Source organism: Garra rufa, chromosome 17, assembly GCF_049309525.1.
Source record: "Garra rufa chromosome 17, GarRuf1.0, whole genome shotgun sequence".
NCBI classification, from domain to species: domain Eukaryota; kingdom Metazoa; phylum Chordata; class Actinopteri; order Cypriniformes; family Cyprinidae; genus Garra; species Garra rufa.
In genome coordinates, this window is record NC_133377.1 from 3,616,865 (window position 1) to 3,640,234 (window position 23,370).

The 23,370-nt window shown below is 38.2% G+C and overlaps 1 protein-coding gene across 3 annotated transcripts in view; it reads right to left on the reverse strand.

Annotated features, from left to right (window-relative positions):
- runx1t1 (RUNX1 partner transcriptional co-repressor 1) overlaps positions 1–23,034 on the reverse strand; it is a 77,347-nt gene extending 54,313 nt beyond the window's left edge. For all 3 annotated transcript variants that reach the window (XM_073821793.1, XM_073821792.1, XM_073821791.1), the window contains exon 1: positions 22,601–23,034. In XM_073821793.1, the coding sequence (XP_073677894.1) occupies positions 22,601–22,628 (28 nt within the window). In that variant the 5' untranslated portion in view covers positions 22,629–23,034. The remainder of the gene's footprint in view (positions 1–22,600) is intronic.
- Positions 23,035–23,370: the final 336 nt, after the last annotated feature.

A 23,370-nucleotide genomic window follows, 5' to 3' on the forward strand; every position in this document is an offset into this window, starting at 1 on the left:
CCTGACTCCGCAGGGGGGTTAGCGGCGCCCCCGCCTTCGTCTTCAGGCGGGACTCGCTGTTTCCGTACCCTCGGAATGCGAGTTACGAACGGGGCCTACGCCAAAGAACCGGATTGCTTGCTGAGCTTCTACATAAATGTAATCGGTATAGTATAAATTCTCCCGAGTCTTTCTGGTAGAACTTAATTTGGACAACTTTAAAGGTGATTTTCTCAATATTTAGATTTTTTTCACTCTCAGATTCCAGATGTTCAAACAGTTGTATCACAGCCAAATATTGTCTTATCCTATCCTATCTAAAATAAAATGGACTCTTAGGACTGGTCTTGTGGTCCAGGGTCTCAAATATGAATGGATGCCCTATGGCATCCCCTGATCCCAATAACCCCTTTAATGCACACAACATAGTAAAGCTAAAATAGGTAAACATGTCAGCAATATGGACGCAGTTCACAACAAAAATCATGCTAGAGTAGAAATATGCAAACTTTGTTTGGCTAAAATAGCAGATGCAGCTTGAAGAACTTCACTATGACTGGTTTCAATTATCACTTGAGGGCAGGACATCGTGAACAGCATGAAAAGTTCAATTACCAAAACTTTATATATGTATCTTGTGTGAATTTAGGCACAACAGCTTTCTTAGCCACCTTAGTGTTGAAAGAAAGAAAAATCAGAAGTAAGTGTGTGTTTGTGTTTGTGTGTGTGTGTGTACCTGGTATTCATCACATTATGGGGACCAAATGTCCCCACAAGGATAGTAATACCAGTAGATTTTGACCTTGTGGGGACATTTCTTAGGTCCCCATGAGGAAACAGGCTTATAAATCATGCACAATGAGTTTTTTGAGGAAGTAAAAGTGTGCACAATCTCCTGTGAGGGCTAGGTTTAGGTGTAGGGCGATAGAAAATACGGTTTGTACAGTATGAAAAGTCCCCATAAAACATGTAAACCCAACATGTGTGTGTGTGTGTGTGTGTGTGTGTGTGTCCAGTCCCGAGCCATCTGTCCGTTCTGCTGTCCCCGAGTCCCAGAGCAAGCTGTGGCTGAGGGCCGGGGCCAGATCTGTGTTCCGCAGCTATTCATGACTTTCCCACTCCACCTTTTCAGTGTGACTGCAGTACACAGTGCACGCCAATCAAGCTCAACAACGGTTGCCAGGTCCAAAGAGGCCCCCCTCCTCGCTCCCTGTGACGGTCTGTATAATGTGTGCGAGTATCATCTGAATGTGTGGCTCACACTAGCAAATGACACAGGCAGTTGTGCTGATTCATGAAAAGCATGTCGTCAGTAACAAATCAGCCCCCTCATTTGGACCCGAGCCAGACTCTGCTCTCAGCTCGGTCCAGCCACCGTCTGACAGCTGAGCCTCTCTTCCTTGCTGCGGAAAACAGAGCATGTTTCATTAGGCGGTGGAGTTTGAAGTTATTCTGGAGTCTGTTTAATCTCATAGCTTGGAAAGGTAAGAGATGCCTTCATGGCTCATCTCTTTAATGTTTGCACACTAGGTGGTGCTAGCAATACATACTTCAGATATTTAATCTTCACACATGCACGCACACACCGACACGTACAGAGTGACAGATTCATTGTGTCTGGTTCCGCATTTAGGTAATGAACAAAAACACCTACGTCTCATTTCTAAATCCTGATCATGAGCCGTTCGGTTTTCAGAGTCCAGATGCGCACTGACAGATTCACCAGCAAATACTGAAGAGAGAGGGAAAAAAAAAGATGTTTGTGCTTTAGAACGTTTTTGTCAACTTTTTGCGAAAGTGAGGATGCCAGCTGTCCCAGCTTATGTTTAGATTATGTAATGCAAACATATTGTGGAAAGAGGACAGAAACAGCACAACACTGCCTCTTCTCAGTCCTGTTATTACTTTCGGTATTCTCATGAGTGACTAACACAAAAAGAGAGAGAGCAAAACAAAACAGGAGGAATCTGTCAGTGGGACCGGAGCTGGCTGAGCGAGAGATCGAGCCCAACAGGAACCAGTCATTCCTGGTCCAGCCCTTCTCCACACAATGGCCTTTAGAATGGAAGGAACCACGGGCCCGGCAGAGATAGCCCACTGTCAGGAACCAGGACGGACAGGGCCCGGCCTCCCCGGGCAGGATGTTGCTGCTGCGGGACTGCGCGGCCCCGATATCCCACGTTCACACACTCTTCCCCCACCGGCAGGCCGGGATGTTTTGCTCCTCAGGTAATTAAAGTCGGAAGCCCTGAGGGCGGGCAAGCTCACAGACTGACCTCCACTGTCCTGGTCGAGAGGTCGGTCCCACTATCAGGCTTCCGCAAGCAATGACTGGGGCATCAACAAGCTGTGTTTATCCGCCCACTCTTGCCCTTCTTGAGGAACACCCAGCAGGCAAATAAATGGCAGAAAGTTGAACAGATTTCCAGAGAAATCCAATGCCTGTCATTAAAAAATTTGCATACACTCTTGCCCCTTGTATAACCATAAGTGGTAGCTCGCCCAAAAATTAGGGCTGCCCCCTAATAGCTGAAGAGAAGAGGCTTGGTTGACCAAAATTTTAAAGGAAGTGGCGAAGTCACGCACTCCGTGACAGACAGATCAACGACTGGTCTATGTGGTAATATAGTACATCAGGCAAGATATCTAAACGCTTGCCTATCATTCATCGACCTCAAATATGGCTTTTTATCTGAAAGATGTATGTAGTAGCAACTTTGATGTTAACCTAGAAAAATGTGCACTATTGAAGTGTTGAAGCTGAAGCTGTATAGTAGCGTGCTCACTGCATGACAGATGGAGGCACCAGTGCGGTCACTTGCACTTAAAATACTCCGTCATTTTTGGTCACACAGATAAAAGTAATACATATTTTGACTCTGTAAGACTGTAGGTTTATTTGTGTGCACTGAGAATAAGAGTGAAACATTGTGCTTTTGTAAAATAATAAAAGCAAACATGATGCTCTTTCTGCTGTCACAGTCTCTGTGAAACTTCAAAACTCTGTGTGTACTTGCCTTACAGACATGAAAAGTATATCTATAGAGAGTAGGGATGCACCAAATATTCAGCCACCGAAAAGAAAGACTTTTATCACCGAAACAACACGGCCGAAACAGTATGTTGACACAAACAGAAACCGCAGCCTGCACGTGCTTGTCTAAAGCAACACGTCTGCGGTGTGGACGTATTTCAGTATATCTGAGAAAGACCCATGGATAGCGATTTGCAAAACTTGAATGCCGAAAGTTTAAGAGGGGGTGTGTCTGCAGTCGTGCATGCAGCCATTGATGAGAGCAGAGAAAGACAGATGTAGCTTTCAGTGAGTGAAAAACAATGGCTTTACGTTGGTGTTACATCTCAATATTTTAAAGATATGTCTTTTCTATATACTGTATTTTTATAAATATTTATGTTTTAAACCATGGAGGTGAGCTAATGGATATCACACAAGCAACGCGAAAACTGCGCAATCTGTTAAAGTGAAAGTAAAACTGACAGTGATTTCAGCATCTGACGTGCATTCTCTCAGAGACAATGAGAGACGATTATACTTCATATGCTGATATTAATTTGGTTCCCTAATATTTTTCTTTTGCCCTGAACATGGTGGGAAAAAAAGAAACGTATTTTGTGTAAGGTTTGTTTTTGAAAGTCGGTTCTTGAAATAAAGCTCTTAATTTTCATTGATGACTGCAGTGTTATTAGGGGGTTATGAAAGTCATAATTATGATTTCAGGTGGTCTTAAATGTGGGGACTGAAAGACAAGAATTGCGATGAAACTTCAAAAGGCTATCCATTGAATAAATATGAGCGCTGCAAGTTTCAAAGTCATTTGCTGCGCTGCTTTGTATATACTACCAGTCTGACAGCGCCTCCTGCTGGAAGAGAAACACGTAGAGTTGTATATGTGAACTCATGGATCCACAAGATAATGTGTTGTAAAAATTTAAACTATTAAACAATTTAAACAAAGGCAGTAAAATATATGTATATGTTATTTAAGTAATGTAATACTTGATTGATAATAATTGTTTAAATTAATATAATTGATTTATTCTTTGAAACTTTAATATTAATTTATGCAATTGCAATGCCTTGATTTTAGTAAGATTAGTACACAGTCATAGCCATAAATGCAATGGTACTAATAATTGGCATAATTCTTTCGGTGTTTCGGTTTTCGGCCTTGGTTTCCTCTTTTTCGGTTTTGGCCAAGAATTTTCATTTCGGTGCATCCCTAATAGAGAGTAAAATGTCTACTTTTAAATGAACCAATTCAAATAGAAAACAAATATTCTAAGATTATATAATCCATATGAAACATGCTGCAGAGATGACGAGTGTCGCCAACTTCATCTCTTAAGCCGAAAACAAAGAAAGCACTAATAGTCAACAAAATAATAAAACGTTAATGCAGTCTCCTTGCTGTTTTTCCCTGACACATTTATAATTATTATATCTGCCAGTACGCTGTGCCAAGCGTTTTTTTTTGTATGCTCTTGAGCACTTATTAGATTATGCAGGCAATTAAAGGCTCATTATTATGATTTATATGATCGACTAATAGTCGACTAATGCTTAAAATGAACGACTACTAGTCGACCAGAAAAATCATCATTTTTTACACCCTCATGTTGTTTCAAACCTATATGTCTTTCTTTATTCTGAATGGCACAAAAGAAGATACATAGAAAAACATTTTAACTGTTTCTTCCCATACAGTGAAAGTAAATGGGCATTAGCTTCTATTGACTTTCAATTTTATTATTTTAAAAATGTTCCTTTTAGATATTTTGGCTTATTGGAAAATGCTTTCAGTTACCAATAATAGTGTATTACTCCATTTGAGCATACAAAATGTGGCACACACCTTCATTCAAAGGCGTTAGGATACAGGAAATCCACTTACTTCTTCATTCCAAAGAATACACAGTCCCCACGAGGAGGAGCCTGGGGCATGGATGTCCACACTCTATAGGATAAAACACTTCCAGCATCCTCATGAAATATTCACTAGCCCCGGTGAGGTGAGAACGGACAGAGCTGCGATTCTGTGGCACGCTGACCCCGGGTGTCCCGGCAGACCCCGAGCATCCCTCTGGTCAGCACTGCTCTACTTCAGCACACCTCCGACCACAAAGTACCGCCGGCAGCCCGCTGCAGTTGCCATGACGACGGACACTGCAGATATGTTGTGAGGTGAGCAGCCTGTCAACCTGCAGAGGCGCTTTTGTGTGTGTACTACATGCTAAATAAAGTTACCACCACTACTAGAAAGAGAGAAAAAAAAGACAGAGGAAATAAAAAGAGAAACTCATTGGTGTTAATAAAATATACGGCGAGCGGCACAGCGGTGGATGAGTTATGCTCGGTCTCGCTTGAATCAAAACAGTCTCATGTCAGAGCCATAAAACTAAAACAGTCTTCTGGCATATGTATGCCATTAACATCACTTGTCCATTGCTCAGAAAGCCTCTTAGCCACTAACTCAAACCCACAGATGGCATGAAGACGGAGATGGGAAAGGAGAGGGGTAGAAGAAGAGAGGGGGCTAAACAAACACTGCACTCAATTCAGGGTTTACATTTGTCCATTAGCTGAGGAAAGCCAGGGACACAATAGCTTCACTAGCTGAGAATGGAAATGCAAATATAAAATGGAAAGTAGTTTTCTCACTTTTCCAACTTTACAAATACCATTACTAATGTAAAAAATGTATGTAAAAATAATTGCAAATTTTGTGTCTTATGCACTGATTAAATTATATTTATCATGATAATAAAAACATCAACTTGTTCTTGTTTTGTTTTTGATTTTCTAGCAGGTTTAGAGTTTAACATGTTTTGTAAAATATATATTTTATATTAAAAAAAAAAAAAAAATTAAAATAAAAAAAAATAATAATTTAGACTTTTTATATGTTCATAAACCTAAACTTCTGTAACTCATTTGTAATATCATTTTTATAACTTTTTGACTTCTACAATAATCTGCCAAGTGTTTTCTTTAAGAAGAGACCAAATTATAACAATTTATAACAATTCAAGTTGGAAATGCCATTTTCAGGTCTATGCTCAAAAAGTAGAACCGACACTTAACAGGTTAAAGCATTGTCTTAAGCATTGTCATTATTGAATTTATGCTGTAGTTAAATGATGATATTTTTAAAAAAAAATTATATTTTTATTATTATTATTTTTTAATCAACTTTATTTATATGTGACCCTGGACAACAAAGCCAGTTGTAAATATCCAACAATATATGTGACCCTGGACCACAAAACCAGTCTTAAGTCGCTGGGGTATATTTGTAGCAATAGCCAAAAATACATTGCATGGGTCAAAATTTTTGATTTTTCTTTTATGCCAAAAATCATTAAGAAATTAAGTAAAGTTCATGTTCCATGAAGATTTTTTTGTAAAATTCCTACTGTAAACATATCAAAATGTAATTTTTGATTTGTAATATGCATTGTTAAGAACCTAATTTGGACAACTTTAAAGGTGATTTTCTCAGTCTTTTAGATTTTTTTGCATCCTCAGATTTCTGATTTCAAATAGATGTATCTCAGGCAAATATTGTCCTATCCTAATAAACCATACATCAATAGAAAGCTTATTTATTGAGCTTTCATGTGATGTATAAATCTCAGTTTTGTCAAATTTAACCTTATGACTGGTTTTGTGGTCCAGGGTCACATATTGTATGGGTCAAAATGATCAGTTTTTCTTTTATGTCAAAAATCATTAGGATATTAAGTAAATGTTCCATGAAGACATTTAGTAAATTTCCTACCGTAAATATATCAAAACTTACTTTCTGATTAGTAATATGCATTGCTAAGAACTTCATTTGGACAATTTTAAGGGTGATTTTTTGCACCCTCAGATTCCAGATTTTCAAATAGTTGTATCTCAGTCAAATATTGCCCTATCCTAATAAACATACATCAATGGAAAGCTTATTTATTCGGCTTTGATGTATAAATATAGACCCTTATGACTGGTTTTGTGGTCCAGGGTCACATATTTATTTAAAACGTAATTACCATTGGCAACAGCCAGACTTTAGGTTTTATCAGAGTGATTCCTATGATTCTGTGATTTAGAAATAATAAAATAAATAAAGAGGCAAAGTATTTCGTGACTCCAAATCATTTTTCAGTCTGGAGTCCAGCACAGCCAAAAATCCATAGCAGTAGGTCGGCGGTAAACACATAAGCGTGCAATGTGAATTGTGGGTAACAAATGTGATTCCACATCAACACAGCGCACTGGGCTATTAAAAGTGTTTTTAGAAAACAACAACAACAACAAAACAACCCAAACAATCCTTTTGCACATACTCTGCTGAAACTCAAGAGATCAAGATGCAGACAGCAGATCAATGACACTGTCAGGCACTCCAAAGGCAGTCTGAAATGAATGGCATGAACAGAGTGAGATCTGCGAGAATGAGGACAGCGGGAGTTAATTGAACACTCTATAGCCTCCAGCTACACACTTCTACTACAAATGCAACATTTCTTCCACAAACGCTCAGTTCTACTGAAATATTTCGCGTTGGTTTGCACCACCACCCTAATAAAAAAGACATGAATCTGCAAAGTTATGTTGCCCTGTACGCCGTATAACAGCCTGCGTTTTCCATAAACGAGGCAATCTGATTATAACATTATTCCAGGGCCCATCATAAATAAAGCCAGTGATTATGGGCGAACAAGCACAGCTTGCAAGAGTGAATCAAATCTGCACATTAAAACTTGATACTGTATGATGCTTCTGAATGTGCCGCTGTTCAGACCATCTCCTCCTGTTTCATTCATTCCTCGCTTCTATATTTTGTGGCATCTGGCACAGCGACTATACGTCTGTTCAATCGTTCTGTGCTCCGCTCTCAATCTTCCTTGTCTCTAACAGGGCTTCCTGATCTTCTCCTCCCTCTGGTTTCCTCTGACTAGTTCTGCTCGGTGCTGATACAGTCCTGACCTGCAGCCCTGCCCATCAATCTCCAGTCCGTGGCATTGGTGAGCACAGGAAGGCCCCACCCTGTCAAATGTCAGTGAAAACTTAATTCCATCCAGTCCTATCTTTGTCGTTCCTTGTGTCCTGTGAACATCTCACCCTGAGGCCAGTTGTGGCTTTGCCTTTCCCATCCGTTCTTGCTCGATCAATGCCTCAGGGAGAGACGGCAAGCACGAGCCGAGGTTTATCCAATAATCACACTGATCTGGAATTCTAGTCCGCTCTCATTCCATTTCACTGTCCGCTCGTCATCGACCCTCTGCGTTACCCATAATCCACTCTTTGGCTTAACTCCATTTTCATCTCATCATGCCTGATAGCAAATTCCCAGAGGCCCTCTGGTTGTGTTAGAGGGAAAAAAAATCACTTTTCTTTTCATGGTTCTGGATTACCCGCCACCCTCCCTCCGCGAATCGACACCCACCTCCGCCACCCCCCTCCCAGAATGTGGATAAATAATTGAAAACAAGTGCAGGGATTTGCCAGACTGTAAGCTTCCTTTCATATGTTAATTACTCACAAACAGTTGTTTTGAATAAAGGCATTCTCTTCTCTCTCCTCCTCTTCGGGCTCCAAATCCTGCGCAGAGAAAAACGTGGTGCCAATCGCAGATAAATCCAACTCTCTGTTTATAGCATTAATCCATCTTGTGCACACACACATACAGGAGCCTCCAGCGCTCAGCTGATGCAAGGGGCCTTTTAAGAGAGTCGTGTTTGGCGCGGAGTGACAGGGAGCACCAGACGGGAGCCAAAAGTGAGATCTAAATAAGCATGCTGTGCGTGCACACTCTCTAATCAGCCGCCGACTTTTCCGTTTACGCTGTCATTAAAAGCAATAGCCTGAGGCCGTGCATGACAAATCATCGCTTTGGCAATAAGTGCTCGGGGAGGCCGCGTCCAGAAAGACCCCCTTGTCAGTGACGAGCGCTGTCTTTCATGCTTCCATGCTGCACGTGATGATGGTGGCGAATCACCTTAGGATCTTTCTGGACACCGTGTTAAAAATAGGATGGATCACAATGGTTGATTAGTTGTCTAACAGCTGACTAGTCAAATATTGAGGGTCTATTGTTTTTCTATTTGTTATTTTAGCAGTGGCAATTTCATTAACATGCTTTGCCTAGGTGTTAGATAGTTAGATCAGGTCAGGGGAAGCTAAAACTAGTCTAACTGTACAGATGTGCAGGGCTTCTTTAAAAGGATAGTTCAGGTAAAAGTAAAAATTCTGTAATATTTATTTACACTCATGTCCTTTGTAACCTGTTTGATTTTCTTGAAGAAGGTTTCAACTTTTTTATCCATGAAAGTCAATGGGGTTCATAGCATCATTGGACCACTGTTGACATTGGTAACTGAAACTAAATCAATGGAATAAAGCTGAAATAAAATACTTTGTTACATATATACTCAGCTTACATATACACTGTCATTCAAAAGTTTGGGAACAGTAATATTTTTTATGTTTTTATAAAGAAGTCTCTTATGCTCATTAAAGTTGCATTTATTTGAGCAAAAATACAGAAAGAAGTAATTTTATAAAATATTACTGCAATTTAAAAATGAACAGTTTCTATTTTAATATACTAATATTTATTTCTGTGAAAATATTTTCATCAGCCATTACTCTAGTCTTCAGTGTCACATGATTCTTCAGAAATCATTCTAATATGCTAATTTATGATCAATGTTGGAAACAATTGTGCTGCTTAATATTTTGTTTGGAACCTGTGATACTTTTTTCAGGATTCTTTGATGAATAAAAAGAACAGCTAGGGGTGGGCGATATGACCTAAAATTAATATCACGGTATTTTTCATCTTTTGAACGGTGCCGGTATAATATCACGGTATTACTTTTTTTGGTACATTTTCGGAGGAGTAGCCTGTCCTGTCCATTTAGTATGTGAATAAAGTTAATATTTTCATAATATAATAAGTATATGGTAGGTATCCTTATCAAAAAGAGACATGGGAGAGTATTATGCATTCTCAACATATTTATTTTGCAAAAAACCTAAAGATCTTACTTAACAGTGTACAACAAAACAAAAAAATATTTTTTATTGAAATTTAATTTCTGCAATATTTACAACCTTTAAATAACTGGGGGAAATCAACCCATGGCAACAGTTTAAAAGTAGACCAATTCTGTGGGGAAAAACGCAGACTTGGCAACCCTGCATCCAACAAGAGCTGCTGGAGTTAATGTCTTTGCACACATGAGTACGAAATTTTCGTCCGACATTTTTGCACGTTAAAAAAAATACAGGTTATGTTAATAGAGTTTACACACTGCCTCTGAAACTTTCGTCCGTCATAAAAAAAATTTGGATCGTGTTTGATTTTCTGCATTTTCACATCCATAATAAGCATTTTGATAAGGATGGCGAATATGAGAAAACTAAAAAAAAAAAAAACGCATACGAAAATCGGACTCAGTGTACAATGACCTTTAGATTTGAATGATCACGGGTCGAAAGTAAAGAGAGATTACAAAAATAGACTGGAGGATTTGTTGCAATCTTGTACTCACTGACAAATATCTATTATAAGACGTGCTGCTCCCTTTACAAAATCGAAAGTAAAAGTTAACAGGCCGGTCGCGTTCGCCTCGCGCCTGCTCAATTTGTGATCCGCTGTGTAAATCCTTTTGCCGGCCGACCGGGAAAAGTCCCGGTCGTCCCGATTGCCACTCCGCCCCTGGTATAGGCTACAGGGCCGACCTTTCACGATGTTTCATCAGTCGTTTAATGGCCACTCCCCTTTTACCACCTGCAAAGCTGATACGAATATGTTTTACTTTTTTATTTACAACAAGATATATATAAGGACAGGTATTCAGACCACAACTGAACGTTTGAAGAAAATTTAATGTTTTAAATATACCGGTATTGACGGTATTAGAAAATCCATGTCGTGGCGCAATCTCACACCGGTGATGACTATGACACCGGTGTACCGCCCACCCCTAAGAACAGCATTTATTCAAAATATAAAAAATCTTTTCTAACAATATAAGTCTTTACTATCAGTTTTATCATTTTAACACATCCTTGCAGAATGAAAGCATTCATTTCTTGCAAAGAAAGAAAAATAATTCACTGATCCCAAATTTTTAACAGCAGTGTATATTGTTACAAAAGATTTCTATTTTAAATAAATGCTGTTCTTTTTAAATATTTTATTCATCAAAAAATACTGAGAAAAATATCACAGGCTCCAAAATATATTGAAAGCATTGATAATAAATCAGCATATTAGAATGATTACTGAAAGATCATGTGACACTGATGAATGGAGTAATGATGCAGAAAATTTTGCTTTGCATTACAGGAATAAATTATATTTTAAAGTATAATAAAATAGAAAACAACAATTTTAAATGGCAATAATATTTAAAATTTATTTAATACAGAAAATACTAATAAAATAATAATAAAAAATCATACTGATCCCAAACTTTTAAACGACAATGTATATAATGTCAAAAAAATATTATTACATGAAAAACTAAATAATAAGTTTAAGCTGATGTCCTAAAATTACTAAAACTTAAAATAAAAATAAATGTAAAATAAAAATGTAATATAAAAATAAATAAAATAAATAATAAATAAATAAAAATACTGTAATAATAATAGTCTATAACATTAAAAAAACATAATAGGGTCAGATGAAAGGTTTGAAATATGGGTTAGTAAATGATGACTGAATTTTTATTTTTGTGTGGACTACCCCTTATAAACTGATACCTCTTAATCTTTCAGATAGCTCCCTGACTTGTCAATTTAAAAATATATAGGTTTGCACATCGCAGAATAAAAATACTGCTGTAGGTAGCTATAAAAGGGTGAGCATTCAGACCGTGACCTGGCCAACGCAAATTCTCTATGCAATTAGGTCTCTGCACAATCTAACCATCAAGGTGGCTTCAACGGCACATGACTCTGCACCATATCCAAAGCACAAACCCCCTTCATTGGACTGTAGCAGCATCTCCCATATGGTGCCGGGAGGAGGCGGGGCTGGAGGGAGACGGTGAGACAGAAAGTAAGAACAGTTGAAATTCGCAAACGTAAAATTGCAGCTGCACCATTATATTTGATCCCAGTGCAGCTGTGAATTATTATGTGGACAATTGAATACTGCCAAAGAGGAAATAGCAGATTAAGATCATATCTTTGCATTTCTGCCAAAGTGTGCGCACGTTACTCAGCTCAGAGTAGAGGATGGGTTCGTTACAGATCTCCTTTCATGTGCCAAACGAGACGGCTTTCTGTGTTGGTAAGGTACGCGGGGAGGTGCGGACAGGGCTGCGCTTAGAGGGATGAGCCATTCACGTTTCACTCATGCAGCCCTGAACGTCCTGCGAGCCAGTAATTTGTCCAGTCACCGGGGGAACATTAAAACCAGACCAAAATAATTCTTTACAGTTATGGAAAAAGTGAAGAGAAGAAGAAAAACAGGCACATGCACACATCTTTCCCCTGAAAAGTTATTACATTTTGTGAATGGTATGGAGTAATGGCAAGCATATGTGGCGCTGCACTCAAAGCAGTAGTCAAGGCTAGGCTAATCGTGCTAGCAGGACTGGGAACCCTTGACATATAACGGATACTTGTTACTGAAGTATAGCTTACAAAACCAGATGTTGATAAAGACACATTAAGACAGATGGGAGAACAATTACTGGCACACACAACTGTCCTGAAACAACTTAAAACATTTCTGACCTTATAAGGCAAGATGGATTTATACGCTCTGCCATTTTATTGCTCCACGAGACCCCTTCCTATTTGGACAGGGGTCTCAATTTTGCCATAGCTGTGCTGCTCGCCGCAACGTGCAGCTATTTAAAACACTGGCGCTGAAGTGTATTTTGAAAGGAATAAATCAGAGAGACCACAACGCAATGAAATACCACATAATGCCATTCCAATCCATACGTAGCCCTGTATATGCTTGGATACATTGTTCAAAAACTTTTCTGTCAAACTGAAAAATGCCGAAGATCACTGCTTCACTGGGACTCATGCAATTACAAGACTTAAAGTCAACATAAAATGACATGTGGCATATAATTTCCAACCAAAAAATTATTTTTCCAATGACAAAACTCCTAATGCCTAAATACCGCTTTGTTTACTGGTTGAAGTTATGCAATAGTCAACACGGCATTGGCAATGTCAGCAGAAAATGTGCACTGATGAGTCACATTAATAAGGTCCTATGAAATCCATATAATTTTTTCCCAAATTCCATTTTTTCCATTTTAATTTTGATGGATTATGTTTTTGTTCCATTGTTTTTTAACAGTTAAAAGAAGAAATGTTAATCAAATAGTATGTCTAATTAATTAAAATCATGAAACTTACACAATTTAACAGTAATTTATTAAAACTGTAACAAACAATTAATTTTTAAGGCCCTATGAAATGTTTTTTTTTTCTTCTGAAATTCTGTTTTATTTTTTTATTTATTTATTTTTTACCAAATTTTGTGTTTTCCATAAACTTTCTGGATTCCATCTTAATGGTTTCATAAAATTTTATTAATCAAAAGCATGTCTAATTAAATGATTTTTTATAAATAATTCATTTATTATTTCATTTATTTTTCAGAAATAAATGTTTTTCTGGTAAATAAATTGCTGGTAAATATTCCTTAAAAAAGTAATATTTTATTAGCAGCAGTAGTATTATTATTATTATATTAAGTAATATATTTCTGTCACAGTTTCTTCAAGTTAAAACCAACTTTTATTTTGATGGGTTGCTGTGAAGACCTTCAAGTTCCTGTTTGTATTATGATATGATGATTGTTCTTCTCAAATGAAACAGTAAAATGACTCTCAGAGCAGTTCATGAGAGCATTTATGTGTTCGTGTACTCATATATTGAGGCGGCATAGGCTGAAAACATGCGAGCACCATGCACACTTTTATTAATGTGTAGTAAATGAAACCGCGCTTCACATAGAAACATGCAGAACATGTTATGCATGATATATCAGTACCATATCAGCTAATGGCTGATATTACACATTTTAAGTTAATCAGTAAAAAGTAATAATTTAATTACTGTTGAGGTGAATCTTAAAAGAAATATTATTTTTTCTTGTATTAAACAATGTTGTGATGCAGCGTTTAAAATAATTGTTTTTAGTTTTTAGTGCATTTCTTTCAATGAAGCAATTCTCAACTCAGACCCTATTGATCCATAAAGATCCACTCCACAAATACCACACACAAGTCGCGTAATAACCAAGAGCGCTGTATCACTTTGCTGGACTTGATCTGCTTTGATGATCTTCTTCAGTATCGTCTTTCGAAGCAGTCTAAAAACATGACTGACATGTCGGAGGTCTGTGGCAGCCAAGGCCAGTGCCCATCTGTGAGTTCATTCTGTGGTCATGTGCGTGCAGTGGAGCCGTGCTGCTAATGGCGGAAGTCCTGAGTGACCAGGAATGGCTCCTGGCAGGGTGAATTCCTTCCCAGCTGTTTAAAAAAAACACGCTCACATCCATACGGCCATAAACAGGATCTGAGACAAGGTTCATTCTCATTTCAGGGCTTCTATGAAGCAAGAAGAGCCTCATTTGTCAGGAAAACTCCACTCCGTCTTAGCTGTCGTAATTCAAAACATTATGTTTAAAAAAGCGATTGAGTAATCAATGCATTATCAGTGTTTCATATATTGGTATATTTTGACTTTTGTGTTAAAAAGGCTCCTTTAGTCTTTCCAATAGCGATGATGGTAACATGCGGAGATAATGTCAAGTAATTCAGTGCAATTCTCCATTCGTTCTGCAGCTACAAACACTTTTAATGCGCCAGGGGTGCCCCCTCCATTCAGAGCTAACAAAAGCTACGAATGCAACGGACGTTTAACAAAATGACTCTTTTATGCGAAGCCGTATTGAAAACGAAGAGGTTCATCCACCCGGGCGCATGCTCCTCTTTACCTGCTCCCCCACGCTCTGTCTTCCTCTACTTGTACACTTCAGCCCTGTCTTATGAATCACCTCTTCTAGAAATAATTGACACGGAGCGTTTATCTCGAAGGCACCTGCTGATCGTTCAACTACAACACAATCTTCTAGTGTGCTACACCACAGAGCTATTGTCCCACCACAGTGTCTGTGACACTAACTGCCAACAACAGGAAGCCCAAACTATAGCCTCAATAGAATTTGGACTAATCCAGAGACAAGAAAACACATACACACAAATGCTTTTTGAAATAGACTCAGTTTATGGAGAAGCGTTTGAATACCAGGTGTTATTTTCTCTAGCGGTGTAAGAATCTATAGACACTATAATGAATGCACACCATATGGCATTGTGTGCTTTGGAAAATCACTGCGTTACACAATTGCATACTACCTTATTTTTCATTTATTCAGAGCGAGTACGAGCGTTGAGTACAATTCTACCGATCCATCTTGTTCTCGCCGTCTTTCTGCTCGCTTGCTCTCTGCTTTTCTCGGGAGCTCTAATTGACTGAGCGTGTCAATATGTGTAGTGAACACACAGGGGTCTACTGTCTCTGCCTATTGATCCATAGCTCTTGAAGGAGTCGAGCCTCTAGGCTCAAAACAAATCTTAATTACACTCCTCTTTACTGGGCCACAGAGGCTGCACTCGAGTGGGTGCCCTTTTCATAAATACATATCAGAATCCATAAATCAAAATTAATGGGCGTGAGCGGCCCATGAATCAAACATTAGAGACTGAACAGATACGGCTGACAGATTCCCACTCTGATGCCATAAATTACAGAAAAAGGTAGTCCTTAATGCATCTGTGCTCCTTGTAAACTGAGAATGCAGTAATAGCTGCAAGTAGGGCTGGTTATTGATACAGATTTCCTAATTCAATTAGATTTGATTTGATTCAAACTTCCATTTGATTCTGATTCATTCGGGTGCACTTCAGGTTTAATGCATTTTGCTTCAGAACTGTCCAGAACGTGTGCTTATCTGATTTATAACATCAGTATTTCTGTTTTGAGTCCTTGTGAATCTATTTCCACACTGATCCTATAATTATTTATTTTTTATGAGAATAAATAAATAGAAGTTCTACGATAAGCTAAAATAGGTAAAGTCAACAATGTGGACGCACTTTACCATGACCAAAAATTACGGTAGCTATATGTAAATTTGCTTGTCTGAAATATTGACATTGCTCCTTGACAAATAACTGGTTTAATTTATAAAGAAAATTTTGTAATTTTTCGGTTTGTGTTTTAGTAAGAAAATATTTTGGTGTATTACTATTATGAATCACATCTTTCAGTTATGTTCAGGAACAATAATCAAATAAGATCCAAAGATCACTCATGGCTGCAAGTAGGGCTGGTTATTGATACAGATTTTCCAATTCAATTGATTCTATCAAATTTCGGTTTGATTTCGATTCATTTGGGTGCATTTCAGGTATAATGCATTTTGCTATATAACAATCCAGAATGTATTCTCATCTGATTTATAACATCAGTATTTCTGTTTTGCTTATCTAAGGTGTTGTGTAATGTGAATCTATTTCGGCACTGATCTTAAAATTATTCATTTTTTTATACAGGGGGAAAATTATTGACCAAAACAACTTAATTAGCAATTCTACAATAAGCTAAAATAGATAAACAAGTCAACAAAGTGGAAACACTTCACCATGTCCACAAATTATGGTGGCAATATGTAAAATTTGCTTGTCTGAAACATTGACATGGCTCCTTGCCAAATTATTTTCTTACAACTGGTCTAATTTATCATACAAAAACACAAATAATTCACTTAGCCAAATGTATTTTTTAAAATGGTTCATTTTCAGGTTTGGTTTTTGGCCAAAAGACAACTTTTATTTTTTCGGTTTCTGTGTTTTAGTAAGAAAATATTTTGGTGAATTACTATTATGAATCACATCTTTCAGTTATTCAGTTATTAATCAAATAAGATCAAAAGATCACTTGTAGCTGCAAGAAGGGCTGGTTATTGATACAGATTTCCCATTTCAATTAATTTGATTCCAACTTTAGCTCTGGTTTTTTGCCAAAAGAAAACTTACATCTTTTGTTTTTTGTATTTTAGTAAGAAAATATTTTGGTGCGTTACTACTACAAATCATATCTTTCAGTTTACATTAAGAAACATAATCAAATAAGATGAAGTGAAGTACTTAAAGGTACACTGGAATCAATCAAATTAAAACTTTTTTTTGTTATTATATTCATTATTACATAGTTATCTAATATATAAAGGATTTTCTGTTAGCAAAAAAAAAAAGCAAAAAAAAAAAAAAAACTATTTCATGTCAACATGAAATGGCCAAATACAAGCTAGCTATAAGCTACTGTAAAGGTAGCAAAAGGATAAACGTCACTGAAAGGATGTTTCTGACATCTCTTTTGCAGTTTGTCACCCCTTTTTTATGGAGGGGCTTTATAGACTTCCTGCAAGAGCTGAGTCCATCCCTCAGCAATTGTTACCTCATAAAAGGAAGTAAACCCTAATGAAGCCATTACACAGTCCATATTCTCCATCAATCATGCCTTTACACTGATATGCCAAAGCGTAATGTTGGTCATGTGCCATTCTCACCTTCTCCTTGGCAAAAGCAGCCCCTGAATCCACAGACAAAACCCAATTACAGATAACAATGTGCTAATCTCTGTTCCCAGGGAGCAGAGAGTCGGTCTGGAGAGAGATAGCAATGCCGCGAGGCTGAAACGCAGGCCAGATACAGCCTATATGACAGAGCCTGTGTTTTTTTTGTGTCTCCTTCACTCCTTCCTGCTAAAGTCACGCTCCCTTGGTCCACCCCATCCCCCCTCAACACAAACACACATACACATACACATACACATACACACTCATCCTGACACCTTCACCACCCTGAATCTTTTACCCTTTTACAGCTAATCTTTAAATGTAAATTCTGTGACGGGAAAATAGAGGAGGCGCAAGATAACAGGTTACATCTTCACTCCTGCGCCGCTATCGTCTTCTGCATCGCCGAAAAGCACCTATTCAATAAGATTACCTTCTGGCAGAGTGCACGGCGACACACCGCGGCTTTGTATTCATTAAACACACATCCCCGGCTTATCTGAAATATAAAGGGGCTTGTCAGGATGGCACATTGTGTGTGTGTCTAAGGGGAAGGCAATGTGCATTAGGGCGATTACAATATCAGCCTGGTCCAGATGGAGGCAGGAAAATAAACAGAGGGGGAGAGAGAGTGAGCGAGCGAGAGACAGAGACAGAAGACAGAGAGGTAGTTTAGCGTGCGCGCGACTGCGTGTGTGTGAGCGAGCGCGGCTGATGGATGTGAGCGAATAAGAGGACGTGTTGGAATAAGAGAGGAAGGTAGAGAAAGAGAAGTTAATTGGCAAGTGAATCTTGGATTATCAGAGAGAGACAGTGAAAGAGAAAGAGGGAGAGGAAGACAGATAGCGAGCAAGGCTTGGCTGCCTGGACACCTGTCAGCTGGAGCAGCGGTTTGTTTTGTTAACCCTGGTCTGGACCACAATGACGGCTCAAGTTCAGATACACCCCTGTGCAAGTTCAAATACAACTTTATAGAACATCCGAAAATGAGTATTTTGTTTACTGTATATAAATCAATTTTAAGGATCTGAAGTTATCTAATATGTATATGTATACATTTTATATTCATGGGTCAAAGACGAAAAAGGATTTAAGCATAAAAACAGTAAGTGTAATACTGTTAAATTGTTTTTGTTGTTCCAAAAAAATATTAAAAAGCTTTTTCTGAGCAAAAAATAAATATCATACATTTTCCCATAATTTACAGAAGACACCCACTAAAATGTCATTTAGTGTAACCATCTTGTCAGGCATATTTACAACAAAAATCTAAATCGAAATACTTTCACTCCAAATATTAATTAGTTGTATTTCCACACTTTTAAAATCTGCCACTATCCTAGGTTTTGCCCATTTGCCAGTAAGATTTTTTTACTCATTTAAAACACAATAAAATTTAATATGCTCCCTTTACATATTTATATATTTTAATATGTAGAAGTCAGAATAAACATGTTGTTTGAATTTTTACATAAATACTGTGTAACACTGAATGACAATGTAACATTATTTCAACCCAATTCTTTAAAAAACAATTTGAAACCTTAAAAGTAGACTCTTTACTTACATTTAATGTGCTTTTGTAAATTTCTTTTGACGTGGACATCTTAACGTCTTTGACCCTCATATAAATACCTCTATTATTAAATGTATGAACTAACATATAAAAATGAATACCTAGGACAAATTTGTTTTGTAAAAGCTGTATCGGCTAAAAAAGCCCCATGTAAATTCTTACACATCCCCCTTTGACTTTATATTGCCTCATTATATTGTACTCTCCAGGCCCACGATACAATAAAAACCACTCATCCTCCCCTCTCACATTATACTTTCATGCTTTATGAAATCCAATAACCACACGCTAAATTCCCCTCGTTGAAAAATTTGTAGCCATTATGCCCCCTATCGATCCGAAGCACGGATTCTGGGAGATGACGGCCGCCTCAATCATTCATGGCCTGCCCTCCACGGAGACTCACGTCGAGTCAAATCTACAGCCCTCGCAAATAAGGGCCCTTTCTCCCCTCTGACAAAGCCCAACATCTCACGTCGCTTATTTACAGCCCAAGATTGAGTGTGTCAGCAAGTCCAACAGTAGCCCTCAATGAATATAAAGAGCCTCATACATGATATAGCTCAATGGAAAGAGATGCGAGTCAAATAGCGCTAATGCATTTTGGAAACGCTTCCCTTAAGAGCTGAAACATTAAGAGCGCATATAATGCACTTGGCTGATGTCGCGTAACTGAACTCGCTCGTTTTTCTTCCCTTTTGTTATTACAATTTTTATTCATCCAGAGAAATTATATGGTCTGTCAGCTTAGACCTTTTTTGCACACATACGGTGGCCCGCTGCAAAATTTACAGCGTGCGTTTCTGAATCCTCACGCACAAAGAGCGTGTTTTGGATTTAAACATGCATGAAAGAGAAATTGTGAAGCAACGAGACATGCTGCGTATTTGTGCAAGTGTCTGGTGAGAATATCTGCCGGTTTATGTATGGGGTTAATGACATCACTAATGAAATGAGTTACTGCAATGATAACACGCTTGGCTTTCGGCCAGAACGTCTGCTGTTCATCATTTAAAATACACTGTAAGCACTTAACTACAATTCTTTTTACACCGCTCGGCGTTTAAGGTAAATGAGAAGCACATTTATCACTAGTGGAACACGCAATGCTTGTCTTTCACAAAATTATTATTTTTCACACTGCGTGGTTAATTAATTTCTAGTGATGCATAATGCATATTTATGGATCGTCCTTACAGGAAATATGCATCTTCTGGACATAATGGATGAAAATAATGTATTTCCATATCTCTCTCTCACACAGCTGTGTGTGTGCTGGTGTAGGCAGCCGAGTCATCTCTTCATTATGCTGTGGCAGTGTTTGGTTTCATGCGTTTGACCCGCGTGAGGCCAGTGGGAGTGGAGGAGAGGGGAACAGGTGTGAGGCAGGCAGGCTGGTGGCTGTGCAGATGGCCTCAGCCAGAGGATGTTGCTGCCTGCTAATGCTGGCTTCAACACACACACACACACACACACACACACACACACACACATACACGCACAGTGCTTATCGCTCACTGGACCCTCACCTCTGGCTACCATACACTATGTTTGCCTTTAATCAAGGTACGCTCACTACCTGCGCCGTCCATTGGTCTCCAGTTCGAATCTCATGTTGACGGAGTCGTGAGCAAAGACCTTAATGAAGCGATGACCAATTCACAGCGGAGAGTGTCATAGTTACAGCAGGTCATAGCCTCAGTTTTCTGAATCACACAAATATGAGAAAATCTACTTTATATTCAAAATTACAAAAACAACTCTGCCTGGTTGTTAAAAACAAAAATAAAAAGCATAAATTTGACAGGAGCAACACAAGCTGTGAGAACATGCATATTTTGTCAAGAACAGAAGTTCTTCAAAATCCCTTCAGGATTTTTTTTTTCGCTTTAAATACACACGGGCTACCACTGTGAGCAAGGGAAATAAAATTCCACCCTTTAATTTTCTTCTTTTACCCATCCAGGCTTAAAAAAAATCTAATTTTGAAACTTTAAAGGCTTGACTTTTCAGTCAAGAGAGAACTTAAGCGTTGAGAGTGGACTATTCACAACATGATGGATTGAGAAGATGAGCTTGACAATTGTGACAGGAGCAGCTTTTTTAAAAAGCTGGCTCAGTCACAATTGATAAGCACATCTTCTCGACCCATTGAGAACTCGCAGTTGTCAATACGGCTCCTCAATCAACTGTGATATCACAATTGGCAGACTCATCTTGTCAATTCACCGTGACGTCACAATTGTCAACCACAGTGTTCAACTAATTTGATACTGCAATTGTTAAACACACCTATGTGATAATCACACTTCTCAGAATATATATCATTATTTTTTAGACATCTTCTCAGCTGATTCTTTCACAGCTTTTTAATCCAATGTCACATTCCAGTTGTCAAGCGCATCGTCTTTATAAAAGCATGTCACAATTTTCTTCCTGTCTCACACCAGATGTTTACCTGTGCTTGCAATCAAACATTTGATTTGATCAAATTTTTTGATCTGAAAAGCTTGCAGACTGGCCAGCAACAATTTAAGCTTATTAGAGACCGTTAATGTGTTTATAGACGGAGGTGATATTACAGTCGGCCAACAGATGACATGCTGATCGCCAGTTAATGTTTGACTGGTTGACTTTATATTGTTATGAAGAATTACTGTAGACGTAAGTTCAATGTCTGTTATATTATTCTTATTATAAATTACGAATTCTAAACACATCTAGAAGCTGCGTTGAAATTCGTACATACAGATCTGCATTGTGTTGATTTTGCAAAGCTATAGGATATTAATATAAAGAGATACAGAATATGTGAGATAAGAGACAGAACACATTAACCAGATTCACAGAAAAAAATATAACGTTAGTTGTATAGTATTACAATCTACAACGACAATACTGTCATAATTTATCTTACACAATATTTCCCTTTGATTTAATCTGATAAAATATGTTTCAAAGCGATGAAGATAACATAAAATACGCGATAAAATAAAGAGTAGACATGACAGAAACGCTTTGTATGAGCGATGTTTTTCATTGTTTACAAATAGAGGTAAATGCGTTTATATCCTTACCAACGTTCATTTTGTTAAGACAGCAGCGAGCCATTACAAATTTAAGTGGCCATTTAACTTACTATGGTTAATATGACAACTTTATGTATTATTATTTGCTGTATGTGATATCCGCTTTAGGTTATAAATAATATTGAATTGAGCAATATGTGCAAAACAAAACTCAGTATTCTGCGAGAGAAAAATAATATGAAATGTTTGTCATTTACCCGAATGTAAAACGCACCATCCTAATAAAATTATTAAACGTGGCTGAAGTGTTCAAACTGTTAAGTATTCATACTGAGATCACGGGAAATAGAGATAAAGACAGCAACTGAGCGACTTACACTGAAAAGAGGTAGAAATTCCCACCATGCGTAACGGCGTTGTGAGCGAAAAATTAATTTCCTGTCCTCGAATCCGGTCGATATATTAGTGATGTTTCTCAGTCTTAAACGTGTACTTCCAAGACGAAGGAGAAAATGTGTCCGTCAAACTCCAGTGCACAGTTCTTGAAACGCTCCAGTGCAGTGTGCTGAAGGGCAGTGAGCTCCGAGGCTCGGATGAAGCTCAACCTGACAAGAGGATGATGCTGTGTGTGTGTCGAGCTCAACTCATTTAATGCGGCGTTTTCCTTCAACTGTCCGAATACATAAACACGAAACAGACAAAAAACGTTTGATCCTAGTGTGCGACAAGAGTCAGGAATATTTCGAGAACAGCGAAGTAGTGAGGAAAACGTTCTCTTCCGAAGAGCTTCTAACGCCCGCCCGGCTGCTTGGAGAAGCTGTGGTACTTTGCCTCTAGTCGGCGAGCTTCGGCGGGAAACCCAGGTGCAGAGTAGGCGGGGCTTTCTCTAGCGGTGGGCGGAGCCTGATACAACAGGCATCTGGATATACATGTGTACAGGTTTATAGGATAAACTCCATATAGAGCGGAATAAATGAGATTGTATGAGAAAAGAACGGAGTGATAACAGATACGATTACTCTGCTTCTCTCTCTGTCACACAGCTTGCTTTAACTTGAGACAAACATTGGCCCATAGGCCCTGTTTACACCTGGTATAAACATCTGTTTGGACAGCGCTACATCTATTACTGAAGCCGTTTCCACTT